Below are 18508 nucleotides of genomic sequence, written 5' to 3' on the forward strand. Positions count from 1 at the left end.
GTGGCAAAAAATGGGATGGCAGCAACAATTGACTAAGAGAGGCAAAAAGGAGGGAAAAATGGTGAAAAGCAGTAAAAATGTGGCAAAATGGGCAGAAACAGTGGGTTTAAAGTGGCAGAAATGGGTCAAGAGTAGAAAAAATGGGATGGCAGCAACAATGGGCTTAGATATGGCAAAAAAAGATGAAAAAATTGTGAAAAACAGTTTAAAAAAGCATCAAAAATGGGACAAAAAGGAGGGGAAAATGGTGAAAAGCGTTAAAAAAAGTGTCAAAAATTGGCAGAATCAGTAGGTTTAAACTGTCAGAAAAAAGGGGTAAAAAAGTGGTCATAGTGTGGCAAAAATGGGTTTAAAAAAGCGGCAAAAAAAAGTTACAAGAAACAAAAATGCAATAACAGCAGCAAAAAGGCAAAAAAAAAAAATGAATGAAATGATGACAAGTGTTTAAAGAGAAGCAAAAAAGGGACAGCAGCAACAATGGTCTAAAAGAGGCAAAAAAGAAGGGAAAATGGTGAAAAACTGTAAAAAAGTGGCAAAAATGGAACAGAAAGGATGGAAAAAAGGTGAAAAATGTTTAAAAAAGAGGCAAAATAGAGTTTCTAAGAGACAGAAATGGAATAACAGCAGCAAAAATGTGCTATGAAAGGCAAAAAGTAAAAAAAAAAAAAAGGTGGAAAAATGATGAAAAACAGTTAAAAAGTGGCAAATATGGGTAGAAACAGTGATGAAAGGGGTCTTCTCTCTACACAGTGATGTATATAAATACTTTTCAGCAATCCCTGCTTGCATCAATGCTGATGCACCACACTGCTGCTGGAAAGTTTAACCTCCTCCACCCCAGCCGCCTCCTTTATAGCATAAAGCTTGTTGCAAGTTTATTCAGATTCATGCTATGGATTCATTGCTTTTGATCTAATTTTATTGTATTGAATCATAACTGTATCTATCTGTAGGGGGGTTTGTAGCCATGCTGCCTGACTAAGTGAGGGAGCATCTTTTGAGCAGAGCTTTCTTGGTCAAGTAAAACTATCCATTTTGCAATAACATGGTTAGTGTATGACGAGAGTGTTCCTCACTGAACCACTATTGCTGTCTATTAAATGCTAATTATTACAGATATACTGAACGTCAAGATCAAATAGTCCTTTTTAAGATGGTGTTGCTCAGGGTGGGGCTTATTCCTAATAACCTGTTTCATTCATTACAGACTTTATATTTCATTAAAGGTGACCTTTGAATGATTTAAGGAGAATAATTTGTTGTAGAGAGATTTGCTCATAAAATTCAACCACACTAAAGGCTTGGATCATCTATTTCAGAGCCATTATGAGCTTTGGAAACTTTTCAATTAGTCAGAAGTTGAGTTAAAATTTTTACTAGCATTTAGTGTTGCCTTTTTTCTAAGGTTGACATTATAAAACTCAGAGAGTACTGTTGTTGGGAAATATTTCTTACTTCTCAGCTCTGCTGGAAAACTTTGATACGAGTTAAGCAGGATACACAATGATGTCATGCCTTCAGGCAGATCATTCTCTCAGACATCAAACTCTCAGAAATGAGTCTCGGCATGTTATTTGCTTCACTCCTTGTTTGTCTTTTAGATGTATTTTCTTGAGCTGAGAATGATGTTGAAAAGGTAAATGTATTGGCAAAGCAGCTCAGATCTTTGAGTGTATAGCTTACGGCATGCATTTATTTATGATAGCCCGATTTATCATAGTCAGTGAGTCACTGAATAGCCCATTCATAAACCAGATGTCACAAGGACCCACTGTACACTCCAAACAGACCTTGGTAGGTAGCCATGATGCTTTTAAGTCATGGCTCGCTATGATGTTACCCGTTTTTCCAGGGCCCAAACATATCCGATCACCTATCATCGTCAGGGAAACAGACAAAGTAGGTATACAAGAACAGCGTTCTGGTGCCTTAAGCTTCTGGCAGCCTGAATTTAGCCGGCTTTCTGGGCAGAAATTTCATGCAATGAGGAAGTCTGTTCCCGGTAAACGACGGCCGTCAGTTTTGGGTAATTTGTTGTGACAGGAGTCAAGGATCAGAGTCCAAAAAAGTTGGATAATTTGTGGCATAATCATGCTTTGTGGCCGGGCGTACGATGTTGTGATGATGACTGTATTACGCTGAGTGACTAATAATACCATGTCGGGCGATGACGACATGCTGATGGCTGTGCAGATGTCAAATGTGGAATTGGACCGAGTGCGTACATCTGGTTAATAGCCTTCTTAGACTGGTGATAGAGCAGGTAGTTTCTGCTCAGTATAACATAAACTCAGTGCACATTTATGCACTAATATGATGTTTTCACCATCTCTAGGGTTGTTTAAAGTGGATACTTACATGTTTGTCCTGTTACAGTCTTATTCTCTCTATTTGTTTGTCTTATTTCTTTAAAAGTGAGGGGTTCATCTTAAGGTAGTTTGGGATTTATAGGCAGGTTAAGACAAGGCCATCCATAAGGGGGGATAAAGGGAAGAGCTTTCTGGGGCCCAGCCTAATAGGGGGCCCATGGAGGTCAGGAAAATCATAGTCCATTGTAAAGTTAATTTGTGTTAACACGTTTTATATTCAACCTGAATAATAACCACTCTTATCAGAGCAACTAAACATGAATTTATTTATTAATTAATGCTGTAGTACAGCAGTGAAAACTGGTTTAATCAAACAGAATACCTTTTTATTGGTAATGTCAGCAATGTGGATGGGCACACCGATGTAACAATTAGGAAAGAAATGTCAAAATTACTTAATTTAATTAAGTAAAATTAATTCAATATGGAAAAGAGGCAAATAAGCTAAAAACTGGCAATAATGGGTTACCAGTGGAAAAAAACACAAAAAAAATGTGCTGAAAAGTGGTTACAGAGTGGCAAAAATGGGACAACAGCAGCAGAAATGGGCTAAAAGGGGGTAAAATGGACAAAAAGGAGAGGAAAATTGTGAAAAATAGTTAAACAGTGGCAAAATATTGGTTAGAACGGACAAAAATGACGCAACAGCAGAAAAAATGGGCTAAGAAGGCAAAACTGTAAAATAAGGGGCAGGAAAAATGATGAAAAGCAGTTCAGAGGCAGCAAAAATGGGTTACGAGTGCCAAAAAAGGGGCTAGAAAGAGGGTAAAAGTGGGAAAAATGGGTGGGAAAAATAATGAAAAGCAGTTAAAAAGTGGAGGAAAAAAATGGCAGGGAAAAAAGTGGTAAAAGAGTGGCAAAAATTGGTTAAAAGGGGCAAAAATAGGTCAACAAGTGGGCAAAAATGGTTAAAAAAAGAATGGCCAAAATTGTTACAAAAAAGCAGTGAAAAGTAGTTACTGAGTTGCAAAAATGGGGTAAAAGTTGCTAAAATGGGACTACGGCAGCAAAAATTGGCTAAGAGAGACAAAAATAAAAAGTGGCTAAAAGGAGGGAAAAATGGTGAAAAGCAGTAAAAAGAATATAGCCAAAAAAGCTGAAACTTTGCAACAATGGGATAAAAGCGGCCAAAACTGACAGAAAAATAGTGGTGAAAAATGGCCACAAAGTGGCAATAATGGGTTAACAGCTGCAAAAATGGGGTAAGTGATGGTGAAATGTTGAGAAGCGGTTAAAAAGAGGCAAAATATAGGGTGACAAAAAATTAATAACAGCAGCAAAAATAGGATAAGAAAGGCAAAAAAATGAACAAAATGGATGGGAAACAAATGACGAAAAGCAGTTAAAAAGTGGCAAAAATGTGTTTCAAGTGGCAATAAAGTGGCAAAATTGGAAGAAACAGTGATGGAAAGGGGTCCTAAAATGTTATTAATACATGAATAAGCTGAACTTCAGAACCCAATCATAGTTTGACACACTTCAGCTACAAAATAAGTAGCTGTTAGCCAGGAAGCTAGCAGTACTGCTACTGATCCAACACACATGTATTGATATCATCAATAAATCAAAATGGGGGGAGGGCCCATTCTCTGAGTTTGTCAGGGGGCCAGCCATCTCTGTGGGCAGGCCTTGGTTGAGTGGATGCGACATCCATATCCATGAACGTCTAGGTCGTCTGGACTGAAAAATGTATATTCAACCATTTCACCAGTCACAATGTAATTCTGAAATGCAACAACATCACGGACTGATCACATATGACAGCATAAAGACTCATGTATGTGCTCTATATGTATAAAACACTAACATAACTGTCATGACTCAGAGGAGTCCTTTACATCAGGACAAAAAAGCATTATATAGAAAGCCTCACACAGACTTCTACTTCTCCTATGCTGCCATCCAGCTGATATTCAGTTGCGAGATAACAACAGAAATATGTTTATGCTTCCTAACCAACCAATCTGTCTTTAAAAAGATAAAAAAAGATACAAAAGCCAAGCACATCAGACACAAGACATGCCTTTAAATATTCAAAGCAGTGCTATGATATGTCTGTCTTTTACTCAACAGGTAGAGGAACATGCGTTCCCGTAGCAACAGCCTGGAGGACGTAACCAAAGCCAAGCTGTCACAGCAGACAGAAACACGCAAGAGCTCAGCTGAGCGAGAGGACCCCGCGGGAAGGACTGAACGCCGCAGCCGGCACCGAGAACCACCTGACGACACCGGCACCATCCAACGCAATCACAAGACGACAAAGAACAGCTCCTGTGCGAGTCGAAGTGGAAATGGAAGTGGGGGAGGTAGCGCCAGTGGGGCAGCCAAGGGTGGTCGTAGGGAGAAGGGCAGGGACCTCTCCCGAGATGACCTCGTCTTTCTCCTGAGTCTGCTGGAAGGAGAGCTGCAGGTAATCCAGACTGTCAAGAGGGTGGACTTAGCCATAGGAATGTCACAGCAGCAGACAGGCCGTCAGATATGGCACGGGCCCAAGTCGGACATACCGTATAGTCAGACAGTGAGTGGGCAATCAAGATGGACTAAAAGCTGGTGTTAATGGACAGCTAACAGCTGAAGCTACTTTCTCTCATTCCAGCTCTAGATCCAGGAATCTCTTGGCATGGCTGTTGAAATAGGAACAAGGCAAAGTTTGTCTTACTGCTAGTGAAACACAAGCAGGCAAAGTGGCTGTATCTGGCAAATTTTTGTCAATTTAGCTTTCAAATAATGGCTGCTTTGATTTGGAACAGCTGCTTCTTTCAGCCATTCATCTTGCAGCTATCAATTCTGACCTTTCAGAGATTATCAAAGTGACAGTTGAGAGACAAACTCAGTTCTTTCATATTAATACTATCTGTCAGAGAGAAAGGACTAAGACAAGGTCAACATTCAATTATTCATATTGTTTTACTGATCCCAGGGTAAAATCTAAGCCTCATTGTGAAGTATTGGAAGTCTGCAGTATAATAATCCACACAATTGAATTTCACCACATCCATTCTTCCTCACTGCAGGCCAGAGATGAAGTGATCACTGTGCTGAAGGCAGAGAAAATCGACTTGGCTCTGTTGGAGGCCAAGTATGGATTTGTCACACCGCAGAAAGTCCTTCAGGCCTTGCAGAGAGACTCCATACAGGGCAAGTCTGAGATCCTCCAGGAAGACATCTATGAGAGGCCCATGGAAGAGGTAACACCAGCTCCTATAAAATATGATACATCCAGCAAATACAGTTCAGTCCAGACGTAACAGATGTTCTGTCTGCTGCCCTCACAGCTGGACAAGTTGGTGGAGAAGCAGAGGGAGACGCACCGGCGGATGCTGGAGCAGCTGTTGATGGTGGAGCAGTCGCACAAGCAAGCACTGTACAAGTTAGAGGATGAGAAGAGGAACCACGGGGAGTTCATGAAGAAGAGTGACGAGTTTACCAACTTGCTGGAGAAGGAGCGCGAGAGGTGAGTTTGTGTTTTAACACCAGAGCTTGGAACTTGTGGACAAATGCTGCAACTCCTCCGGCAAAACGGCAATGAGTTTTGCTTGGGTGGTAATCTTTGACACTCTTAGAAGCGAAATGGCCATACAGTAGACTCATGAGTCCATCAGATATACATAAAAAGATGCAAACGGGTTATGGTTAGGGTAGATAGCCTCCTTGATATCCTCCTTTGGTTTTTGAAATCTCCTTTGGTTGTTGACCTTTCCTATTTTGGTGCACAAGGACCCACAGCCAATCAGCCGACGCCAGCCAATCCCATTTATCGCCTCCCAGCTCCCACAGCAAATCACAGCTCTATCTCTCAAAACAGCGGTGTATCTAAATACTTCTCACTAATCCCTGCTTACATTAATGCTGATGCACCACACTGCTGCTAGCAAAGCTTAACCTCCTCCACCCCAGCCTCCTCCTTTACAGCATAATGCTTGTTGCATCCTCATATTCAAATTCATGCTACTAAGGATTAATCGCTTTTGAACTAATTTTATAGCTAACTGGAGAGTCCAGGCATGTTGCTTGACTAACCAAGGGAACATCTTTTGAGCAGAGTATTCTCCGCCAAACAAAACTGCAATAAAATGGTTAAATGCATGACGAGTCTTCCTGACTGAAATAAGGATATACTCATTCTTCTACTGGCTACATTAGCAAGAACAAATGTTTAAAAAACAGTGTCTTACCTGATAATTACATAGGCAGGGATGGTTAAGCTTAGGCATATGAAGATAGCACTACACAAAGGAGGTACTAGAGATCCTTTAGTGTGAGGTGACACAAGTAAGAGGTTGCAAAATCCTTCAACAGACCAGCCATGACGACTCACTGCATGTTCCATTAGGGTCTGACAGGCAGAACAGAAAAGGCTTCAACTTTGTCAAACAACCTTCACAGTACAAAACCGCAAACTGAAATGAATTCAGGGCCTCGAGAGCAGCAGCAAACCGAAGCCAAAACTGCAACCAGCACTCTGCAATAAACGTCATCTCCAGTGTCCTGACTGTCCCTGGTGACTTTACGAGTCAGAGGCAGCATGCTCCCCAGAATTAGAGGGTCTATAAAGCCTTGGAAATGGATGATGGTATGTTTTGAAATCTTTTTACATGACCTTGGGATGAAGGGAAAGGACAGTGGGTGGCAAATAACCCTGAGTTTTTTGCCCATAAGCAGGTTTTCAGCACTTATGGAACTGTCAGCCATGTGTGCAATAAAAGCCTCCTTTGTGGCCTATTGCTATATGTTATGAAGAAGTTACCGGACTCAGATGTCATCTACATTTTAACCAGTATTTTTTTAAATATGCATAAGTAATCAAAGACGGTTGTTCTTTGATTGGATGCACTAATAATAAAGTGGCAAGCATGGCTTCTATAGAGGACTCAGATCAACACTGATAGATGCTCTGGTGTGCCTTTAGGTTTAGGCAGGGCTAGGGTGGGTTTGCAAATTAGCACTCACCTGTGCTTTAATGATGATGAACTTCTTGCCCTCCACTTCCCAAGCCACATCGGAAATACATCAAGCTGTCTGTGCTTTTGTAGGCTTTCATCCTGGCGGCGCTGTAACAGAAGGATAATCCACTTAATATATGTAAACATCTGCGGTAAAAGCTCTGCTGAGGCTGTCTTTACCAATTTCTGTAAAGTCCTGGGTACTTTATATTGGTCAAAACTTGCTTTTTAAACTTGATATCTCTGTTTTTCTGTGGTAGTTAGGTGATCTAAACATGAGTCATTTAAAATAGACGGAAAATCAATAACAAGAGCTGCAGCCTCCACAACGGTGAAAACTTTGAATAAGAGTTCAAATTCCTTTAGGTCCAGGGACTGCCAAATATAAATATCTGTATAATCCAATGTAATGTTAGCATTAAATCAAAGTGTTCCTCTGGATTACAGGGGGAAAAACAGACTTAAGATTTCCATTATGTTTTTCCCATGACCTGCTGTAAGTCCTTAACTTTTATTATCACCTTTATTGAAGTACTCTGCACAAACCTGGAGCACACTGAGAGTTTTTATTGGAGATGATCCAGAGACCGGGAAAGGGGAGTTTGTAGACAGATAATTTAAGTAGGAGCTGGAATACACAAATAAGCTTTACATTTACGGCTGAAGTTTATGGTAGCAGTGTGGATATTTGTGAAGCAGAGTGAAAAAACATACTCCTGGATAGCTTTACTGCAGCTACGTCTCTAGCTTCTTCTCAAAGGCAATGAGAAGAGAGAATCCTTTATGGAGAGGTTTTATAATGTTGTATAAAGCACTTTTTCTCCAAACTGGTCAAGGTTTAAGAAATATATTGGTCTTGTTTAAATTTTATATGCACTTTTGTGAATTTTCTGTTCTTTTTACTAAGCAATGACCACACAAAGATATAGAATCAGTTGGCCTGTGTCAACTACGAAACAGATTCTGGTTACATCTGTCGAGGCTCTCATGAGGCCCATATGATGGTCACCCATTCTTCTGATATGGCTTTTTCATAATCAAAGCATTTGCTTACCACTAGTTAGAGCCACAGCTCACTTCCTGTTATGGATATTCAACTAGCCTGTGTCAACTACTAAGTATTTTCTTGTTAAATCTGTAGAGACTCCCATGAATCCCATAGGACTGTCTTAAACACCCAGTTTCCTGATATGGCTTTTTCATAATCAAAGCATTTCAACAATAAAAAATGGGGAACTTTTATTGTGAAATATTTGTCAGAAATTAAATGTTTTGTCATCAAATTTGCTGAGCTTTAACTGATCAAAAATTAGCAGAAATCTTCATTGCCACTGTCAGGAGTTACAGTGTTTACAGGCGCTCCATTAACCACTAGTTAGAGCCACAGCGCGCTTCCTATGATCATTTTGGGCTTAAGACAAGTGGGACCTCAATTTCAACATAACTGAGACCCCTTGTAATTTATATTCAACTGGCCTGTGTCAACTGCTAAATAGTTTCTCGTTAAAACTGAGAAGATGTTCATAAAGCCCATAGATGGCCTTAAAGACACAGTTTCCTGATATGGCTTTTTCATAATCAAAGCATTTTAAGAACAAAAAAATGGGGAATTTGATCGTGAAATATTCGTCAAAAATTAAGTTTTTTTTTTCATCGAGTTTACAGTCACTCCATCGACCACATCCCACTACCTTTCATCATTCTAGATTTAAGACAAGAACTAAAAACATGCATTTGACAGGTGGTGAGAGGCTCATATCCAGCCCTGTTTCACATCTATATTTATCCCTAGTTATTTAGGTAGAACTACCAAGCTAAAATATCACTCCTTAGCTGACCGAAGTGGTTGAAAGACAACATTAGCTTATGTCTAAAGGTAGCTAACAAGGCATCAGATGTTACTTTACCTCATTCAGGCCTGTTGTCCCTGAATTTTCACTATGAAATGTCCTTTCAGTCAGGAAGTATGAGTTTGGTCCTAAGCAAGGTAGTAGACTTTTGTATTACAACAGCAAAGCTGGGAGTATTTATGTTATCAAGTGCTATTACATCTAAAGTTAAATGATCCATTTAAGAGCCTAGATAACAGATGCAGCATGTTGTGCGTCTTAGCTGTGATTATATCCATATTTTGCTTGTGTAAAACATCCAACCCTTGTGCTGGATTACAGTATATTACAACTATTTCAGATTACTGTTCAGACATGTTGCAGAAGTCCTAACACCTCAAATGTTGAAACCTTTATCCATGAATACTGTAACATGAGAGAAGTCTGGGGTAAATTATTTGGAAGTGTTGTTCAACGCTGCCCTCTCAGACAGAGATGGATGGAAGCCAAAGGTGGAAACATGTCTGACTGATTTCTTCTGTAAATGTCACAGAGAGCTGTTACCGTGCAGGGCACCGTTTACTGCTTCTTCAGCAAAATGACATATCACCAACACGCAAAGGTGTATAAATCCACCCAAAACATCATCTACAACACGCTCAGACAGACTCACACCCACAAAAATCACACACTTGCACTCTCAGCAACTAATTTCACAATGGAAACACAGCTGGATGTCAGCCCATGACCTATTTGGGACAATCACATCATCGCACTTTAGCCGAAGCAGAATGTTTGAGTTGGACCGGAGGACGGTGTGACGATGGTCTGTGCTTTGTCACCATGCATGTCGGAAAGACCAGACTGCCATGAAAAATAGAGCTCTGTCCAAGGTTGAGCTAATTACCTCGTGAGAAAAGGCGAATGGATTTATACGGCTGAAAAGGGGACAAAAAAAGGAAAACTAAGCTAATGGCTCTGAGAAGCATCAATCAAGCTGCATGTTCAACAAGATGCCAAATTACCATGGAAATACTTGATGAGGGGGTGTTTTTTTAGGCTTGGGTTTGCCAGCAGACTTAAGCGTGGGTGCATGTTCAGAATGGCACAAACTTTGGTCATGTAGCTTCGTTCTCTGCTAGAGTTGAATGCAAAAGTGTTTGGCTCTCAGATATGTGTATCTAGAGGTGTCCTCTTGCTACACCTCAATCCCTCTTTGAATTGTTTGCACAGACAATCCTCAAATGAGAAATTGGATTTTCAGTGCTGCCACATGTATAATTATGAGATATACAATACTGGAATGCTGCAAGTGTATACCTGATGTTACAACTTTGGTCTTCTTTTTGCACTTTTGGTCATATATAGTCTTGATTGGCTGGCTAGACGACTGATAGCCTGCACCAGAATTGTGAGTTGGTTAACTTAATTTTAAGCATCACAGGCACTAGGGAATGCCTCGGATGCTGCCATTAAATCTGTGTCTGTGAATGGGGAGAACAGGGAAGTTGCAGAGCAGTTCACCAGCCTTGGCAGCGTAATCCATTAATCGCACATGGGGTGATGGGCTCACTGAGCAAAACAGTGTGGTGTTCCCGGTATCTGAGCTGGGCAAAAGTCAGAGTCTTTTGGTCCTTAGTCCTCCTGGTCTTAGTATTCTCTTGTGGGGCCTGTATGTTGACTGATGGCCATGGGTGCTGACTAGACTCCTTCGTGACAACTTCTCTTCTCTGTGTTTCTAATGCTGAGGCGATCATGAGACTAAGGAAGGGAAGGGTCAGCTGCCTGATACGAGACTGGCAACTGCGCTTTTACGGGCACCTGGCGTGCGCTCCCAGGCCTTATCCAGCTCACCGCATACTGGGTTCCCAAGACTGGTGGGCTGGTCCAGACGCTGGGGGAGACTGCATGCATGGAGGAGGCATGCCTGGAGAGTTGGGGCATTGGCCTGGAGCAGGCCTGGAGCAGGCCTGGAGGATGGTCATCAGGAGGCCAGAGCAGTACAGGACCAAAGTTGACGTGGCGCAGTGCCGGCATATGCTGCCATACCTGACCTGAATTTCTCATTGCCGCAGACCTAAAATCAAAGTTAAACGTTCTAAGCTGAAACACAGATTATGGACACTAGTTGCCCCTATGGTTGATAGCTACTGCCATGTATCCATAATGCTCCAAAACCTGGATGTAATTAAGAACAGTGAACACATAGTGTCGAAAACATCATGCGTCCACTTGACCAAAGCAATGAGTAATGACTTCAGCCCAGGCATGAGGAAGGTTACCTGCAAGGAGAACCAACAGTTTGAGATGCTAGCTCTGCTAATGGTAACCAGAATCAGCGAAACAATTTCACAGCATTTACCCTCTGACATACCGTGTTATACACAAAGGGCTTAATTTTGACTGACTAATCAACTAAACACCATTAAAATTTGCATTGACCAGTTGTTGCATAGAGGAAAATCCCTAGTTGGAATAAAACTCTATCAACAAAGTCAGAAGAGAGAGAAAATGTGGAAAAAATCCAAGCCAACCTTAATCAGAGAAACAAAAAGCAAAGGCAAATGAGTAAACATCTCTGCAGTGGACCCCCTGGTTAGCTCTGACTCACTGTGATTACATCATTTCATTGTTTTCCTGTTAAATTAGGTTCACAAGAAACATCAAATTGTGGTTTACGGGGTGGTTTGAGTGGGTCTAGTTCTTCGTAGGGGGGCATTTTCTTCCTAGAGTTTTGTGACGCAATCGGCGGGGACTCCCAAAACTATAACTTGTTTTAATGAGTTGAATGCCTACACAAAAGATTTTCATCATAAAACTTTTGAAATGCTTCCAACTCATAAACCTGACATGGATTTTGGTCAAGGAAAATCCATCCATCCGTTTTTTTGAGCTTATCTGGGGCTAGGTTGTAGTGGCATTTTCCATTCCTTCATGGGGGATTCCAAGGCATTCCCAGGTCATATCGATATATATAATCTCTCCGGCGAGTCCTGGGTCTACTTCCAGTTTGACATGCCTGGAAGACCTCCAAAGGGAGGCGACCAGGAGGCATCCTGATCAGATGCCACCACCTACTTTTCAGGGGAAGGAGCAGCGGCTCTACTTCGAGATCCCTCTAAATGCCTGAGCTCCTAATCCTATCTCTGAGGCTGAGTCAAGACACCCTTCTGAAGAGCCTTATTTCGACCGTTTGTACCTGCGATCTCATTCTTTTCCAGAGTTCATGACCACAGGTGAGGGTTGGACCCAAGATTGACCAGTAAATCGAAAGCTTCCTCTACCGCGACAGGACAGTCAACCCCCTGCCGATCACATCGTCCATTCTACCCTCACTCGTGAACAAGACCCCGAGACACTTGAACTCCATCTCTTGGTCCAAGAACGATCTAGGTCTGGCCAAGACTTGCAGTCCTCTACTTCCAGCTACAAGGTCCAAGCCGTCCTTTGAGTATATTGGTCAGTCTTTACGGCTGGTAATCAGACCTTGACGTTAGCTTTGGTAGCATTAAGGGCTAGTGTTTCTGCTTTTTTTTTCAGTTTGTTGTTTCCTTAAAGCAAGTTAGCATTCAGCTACTGCAGTAATAGAGCTAAGAGTAGGAGGGTTTCTAATCAATTGTGTTCATAGCTTTGGATTTTCTTTCTGCCTGAAGTTTCAACACTAAGGTGGGCATCAAAAGCTGCTGGTACAAAGAGTTTTCTACCTTCAGATTAAGTCTTGCAAGTACATTTCATGTCTAAAGAAAAGCTTCCCTTCTTCTGCATCGACCTGCAAAAATCAAGTCTTCCAACAAAGTTTTGGCAAAGTCCTGGTGTTCTTGGATAACAATGATTGCTACAGAGATTTAGATGCAAACATTTCAACAAAATCAGTGTAATTGAGGCCTTTGAAACTTGCTCTGAAGGAGTTACTAAATTCGGGGATATCCTCTGAAAACTTCCACTTCTCTTGACATAAAAGTTTCAACAAGAAGATATATGTCTGTCATATAACAGCCCATTGATCCTCCACAGTTGTAGAAGCAGACTTTTCATCAGGACTTCCTCAGGCGGAGAGAAACCGAGAATCCCAGAGGAGCTTGAGTAAACGACACTTCAGTCGTTTCGCCCCAAAACACAAAACCCAGAAGTTTGTTCAGCAGCTTCTGTTCAGCTCTGCACACCAAAACATTATTACAGAGAGATGAGAAAACGGCAAACCTCAAAATAGCTCCGACTTCTGCAAAGAAAGGCCACTTATTGCTTGTTTGAGGAGAGCTAAAACAGATCTGTGATTTCAGACTGGCTGCCACGGCTCGACGTGTTCACTGTAAGAGTTGTAGCGGGTTAATTTCACTCGTTCTTGTGTTGTATGATGCATTTTAGCTGAATTGAGTCATTTCCTTCGGGAGAAAATTGTGATTACATCTCGCGGTAATGTACTGCTGCTTTAGGAAATGGATGATATTTTTCTTCCTTTTAAAAGCTCTGAACACACGCTGCTCATTTATAAACTCCTCATCTCCTGCTGCCTTTTTAAATTGACCTTTATTCATAGCAGGACGCCACAGCCTGCCGACTCCCAGGAAGCCCTAAAAAGCACGTAAATCAAAGCAGGGGGTTGAGATGAACCCAGTTCCCCTCTGATTAATTAGCGATCGAGCGCTTGTCCGTGAGTGATGACCTCATCGTCCGTGGGTACAGCAGGAGCAGCAGGGGTGTGAGAGCTTGAGCGGCGTCCTAACCATCAACAGATGTGACTTTAAACACGACTGCAGCACACGCTGCATGCGTTCCTCTCGTCTTTGTTCTTTTCTGCAAAGAAGGGAGTGAACTATACGACCATCTGTATCCTTTGATTTCATGTGCTGTGGAGAAAAAAAATCATAAATCCCAGCTCACGTTTGAAACACTGACTCAATGCGAGGAGTATTGAAATACGAGCCAGTTCATCCCGCTATCTTTACCATTTAAAGCTGCAGCAGGCCGCTTCATGTGTTGACGTCTCCAGATGGCAGCGAGCAAGAGGCATGAAACATGAACTTGGATACCTACAGCTCCTCTGATGTAATGTCAGGAAAATGCACGCAGCACCCTCGTGTTTACAGAGCCAGCTGGTCTGGGATCATTTTAGACCAAAGAAAGAAGAGAGTCCAAAGGTCCTGCTGTTACTGACTCAAGGCTTTCTTGGTTGGGAGTCTTTCTTGCTGCTGTTCAGATGGAGACTTGACTCAGTTTTGATACTTCAGTGCTCTGTTCCTTTTGCAGGATGCTGAGTGTATTTAACTAATGAGCCATTTTTGATTTATTTGGTAGGATGGTGGATAGAGAAGGAAGGAGAGTGGTATGTGGAAAAGGAGCCACAGATCATAGTGGAACACCACTTAAAACTTCAACCTCTGTGCAAATCCACTATGACACTGGCACCAAGAAAGTACCAGGACTAGGATACTTACAGCTGACTAAACCACCCTTAGAGCGTACGTTCATCAGCATACTTTAACAATGTTGTTCTGTTTTAGTCCTACAGGCTTTTGTTTCTTCTAAGTGGAAAAAAAGCTAAACCTGGCGGGCCTCTGGCCAAATAGGTTTTTAATCCAAGTTAATTTTTTCTGGTAATCAGTTTTTTCCCTTTTTTTTTTTTGCCAATTTAACCCATTTGCACCACTTTTGACCCATTTTTTTCAAATTTTTGCCTCATTTCACTCACTTTTGCCATGTGCTATCCTGGTTTGCCATTTTGCAAATTCTTGCTGTCTTTATTCCATTTTAAATAATCTTGGAAAGTTTGTCTTTCTTGCATTTTCCACCCATCTTTTCCATTTTCTTCTATTTTTTTGCCACTTTTAGCCCAATTCTGACTTTTCTGCCACTATTTGCCACTTTTTTTTCAACTTTAACCCATTTGTGCCGCTTTTTAACAAAATGTTGCCCATTTACACTACTTGTCTGCCACTTTAACCCCCTTTTGCTCATTTTTGCTTCCAAATTTTTCAACAGTTTTTGCCTTTTTTCAAAATTTTTTGCAACATTTTACTTTTACCATTTTTCAACCATTTTTGCCATTTTGCCCATTTTTGCCACTTTTTTTTGCAACCATTACCCTCTTTTGCCAATAATTGCCACACTTTGCTTTTTTTTTTTTTTTTTTTTAACAATATTTGGCATTTTTATCAATTTTTGTGCCTTTTGTGCCCATGTGTGCCACTTTTGGCAAGTTTTCGCCACTTCTCTTGCCACTTTTTTCCTTTTGTTCCCCCATTTTTGCCCATTTATATTACTTCTGTGCAATTATAACCAATCTTCTCCCACTTTTTGCCACATTTAACTAACTTTTGCTACTTTTACCCCATTTTTGCCAATTTGCTCATATTTTTTTTTACCATTTCTTTTTGTCACTTTAACCTATTTTTGTCCATCTTTGCCAACTTTTTGGCCATTTTTCACCCATTTTCCTACCTTTTTCCATTATTCTTGATTCTTTGCTACTTTTTTCCCACTTATTTTCCATTTTTGCCATTATTGGCCACTTTTGCCCATTTTCACTTTTTCTTTTTCCACTTTGACCCATTTTTGCCATTTCTCCCCATTGCTGTCAGTTATTTAATTATTTTTAATCAAAGTTTATTCCATTTCTTTATTTCGTTTTCTGGTAACCTGACAATTGTGCACACTATAGTTCAAACTTAGTCAAGCCAAATAACGTCAGCCAAGTCAGACATTACTTGTCTAATGGCTTGGTACAGCGTGCCCATCCACATTGTTATTACTACCAATATTAACATTTTTAAAAAGGCTATGTTGTACAGAGCAAAAGGAAATGTATTTTCAGCTCTAAATTACCTTGTTTAAGACTTTTAATGTGTGAATTTGTTTTGTTGCGTTTTAATCCCTTAAAACAGAAAAACTGCACTGGTTCATTAACAGAAAAAGGGATTACTGCCCTACTAGATGCAGCAAAAAAATATTCCTTTCAAGGTCTAAAACCTGGTGATATATGTTCTGTAGGATCCTGGGCTAGCTGACAGCTGCAGCATTGAATTCAGATGTCTGTGGGTGTTGGATGTCACTTTTCCTGCAACATCTCATGATTCACACTAATAAGCTGCGTGTTCTTTCCCACACAGATCACCAAATTGACATTTTCTGTATTTATTAGTCATTTTTCTTGCGCAATCGATCCAGGCCTGTGCGGGGAAGTCCGATAGTTGTGTTTTGTCATGGAAACAAAGCCAGGGGGAAAACATCCTGAAGATGATACAAGACAAAAGCACGCTGACGTTATTTTACAGGCACAATAAGTTCTAATCAGTGTAGGTGAGATTGTTTTATATTGGATAAAAAAGCACGGTAGCTGCAAAACGTGACACCACATGACCTTGCTCCTCCTCCTTGTAATGATTTGCAGGGCACACAATATATCTTCATGCCATCTGGTTGACTTGAGTGCAGCACGGGGTGACATCACTCATGTGGATCAGATTGAGAACATTCCTGTGCGGTGTCCTCATCATCGCTGAGATGCTTATTATCCAGACCTGCCCTGTTCTTTGAAACAGAACACAGAGGTTTGGATTTTTTTACAATCTGAGATTTTCGGGTTATTAATTATCTCTGTTCCCGTCCGTCTCTGCTGGTTCACCTTAGTTCAGGATGGGAACTTCGGCGTGTTTAGGAAGTTTTCCTGCAGCTGTATGCTCACATATTCTGTCTTCACCCATGCATCGTTAAGATTTTATCAGTTCTGTAAGACAGGAGAATCCGCCTCATTCATCAAACAAAGATGACATGAGATTGCACATCTTTTAGCGAAGGCTGCTTCATCTTTCCTGACTCTGAGCAGATGCACACCTGTATTCCTCCAAAGCCTGGTGCATTTTACACATTCTTCTTTGATATGATGAATGAGATACTTGCAGAGATATTTGAAACTTTCTGCAAAATAAGTTCAATCTTGAAATCCAAGTAAAGAAAAGAACAAGCATGTCTTTTGAATCTCTATGACAATCTCTTCCTTTTAAGGGAAAGAAAGCGCTTCTTCAAGCAGTCTACTGTATATGACATTACTCACATATCTGCAGTGGCCCATGCTGAGGTCAGGAATCACACCAACATGACACATTCAGAGAAACACGCTAAGAACACACATAACAAGCAGCCAACGGTTTACACGCTTTCAAAAACACATTCTACCTGGGCTCTAACTGCGTCAGAAAGGTTGGCCTTCAGTTCCTGAAAAGTAAAGAGTGAATGGGTCATCCCTCTGAGCACTTTGCAAAATAAAACTTTCAGAACTGTTGACAAATTTGCAGCTTACAACTGAAATAATGGATTAATTTAGTCCAGGACAATGGAGTTGGAATGAGACAGAGACAGTATGCAAATTAATGTGTCAACCAGGCTGGCAAACAAATGCAGACTTTTAAAGAGTGTCCTCAGCCTAAGGGGAAATGTTTGTAGATTTTAAGTGTTATACATCAATCATACCAAGGTAAAGAGTTTAAAAACCATGCCTGACATACTGAATTATACCAAACGGAGGAATGTGTGTCATAAATCTCTAAATATCTTACTTAAATAGCAAAGACTGAGAATTTATCACTTCAACTGGCAACATGAATCATCAAAACTAACCAGACAATACCAGGATATTAAAGTGGGAGTATTATGCTTTTTTTCAAAGCTTTACACCATCTCTCTGATACCCACGTAGTAGCTTCACATGGTTTACAGCTCAAAAAACTCCTCACGTTTCTCACACCGGCGTCCTGAAAAACAAATGCTTCGTTTTCGCTGCTGTCTCTTTAACACCCCTCCTCCACGGACCTACTTTCCTCCGATTGGCTGATCTTCCGGAGGCTGGCCGGCGGCAGGACTCAATGTTTTGTGCCTTCCCCCTCCAATGCTATGCTAGTAGTTCTAAACTTTGAGTGAACCAATCCGACTGAGTAAAATATGGCGAATTTTGATATCCGTACGTGTTAGACAAGAAGTCTGACCCTGATAGTTTGGAGAGAGAGGGGGAAGAAAACCAGCAACAGCGAAGGATAAAGCAGGCCGTATCTGTTTGGTAAGTGTTACTGTGTTACTAAATGGCTAAATAGCTAAAAGGCCTTGTGGGGGGCGGTCTGTTCTGCTTTGCTGGCAGAATGAACGAACCAGTCAGGAGATCCTATTGCGATGACCTCATCAGTTCGCTCCATCGAAATCTCGTCTCGGGAAGATCTCGGAGAGATTCCCAATGAACTGCTTTAATCAGTTTACAGTCTAATTCCAAGATTACTGCCACATATGTTTATCTTGCTGTTTGAAAATTTACATACGTGAAGTATGGACACCCAACATTGTGACTTCATATTTATGTTTTAAAAGTTGGAAAAGTATAATA

General features: G+C 41.0%; 2 protein-coding genes across 3 annotated transcripts in view; one reads left to right on the plus strand and one right to left on the minus strand.

The window, feature by feature from the left end:
* LOC121506494 (collagen alpha-1(VIII) chain-like) overlaps window positions 1-7945 on the minus strand; it is a 131170-nt gene extending 123225 nt beyond the window's left edge. For both annotated transcript variants that reach the window (XM_041782334.1, XM_041782333.1), the window contains exons 1-2: window positions 7859-7945; window positions 7320-7420 (exon numbers count right to left, since the gene is read on the minus strand). The gene's annotated coding sequence lies outside the window, so the exon portion shown is untranslated. The remainder of the gene's footprint in view (window positions 1-7319; window positions 7421-7858) is intronic.
* filip1l (filamin A interacting protein 1-like) overlaps window positions 1-18508 on the plus strand; it is a 99481-nt gene that overhangs the window by 40128 nt on the left and 40845 nt on the right. Inside the window, exons 2-4 of the mRNA XM_041782332.1 lie at window positions 4443-4779; window positions 5384-5557; window positions 5645-5823. Of these exons, the coding sequence (XP_041638266.1) occupies window positions 4453-4779; window positions 5384-5557; window positions 5645-5823 (680 nt within the window). The 5' untranslated portion in view covers window positions 4443-4452. The remainder of the gene's footprint in view (window positions 1-4442; window positions 4780-5383; window positions 5558-5644; window positions 5824-18508) is intronic.

The sequence above is a fragment of the Cheilinus undulatus genome, linkage group 24 (assembly GCF_018320785.1).
Source record: "Cheilinus undulatus linkage group 24, ASM1832078v1, whole genome shotgun sequence".
Classification (NCBI taxonomy): domain Eukaryota; kingdom Metazoa; phylum Chordata; class Actinopteri; order Labriformes; family Labridae; genus Cheilinus; species Cheilinus undulatus.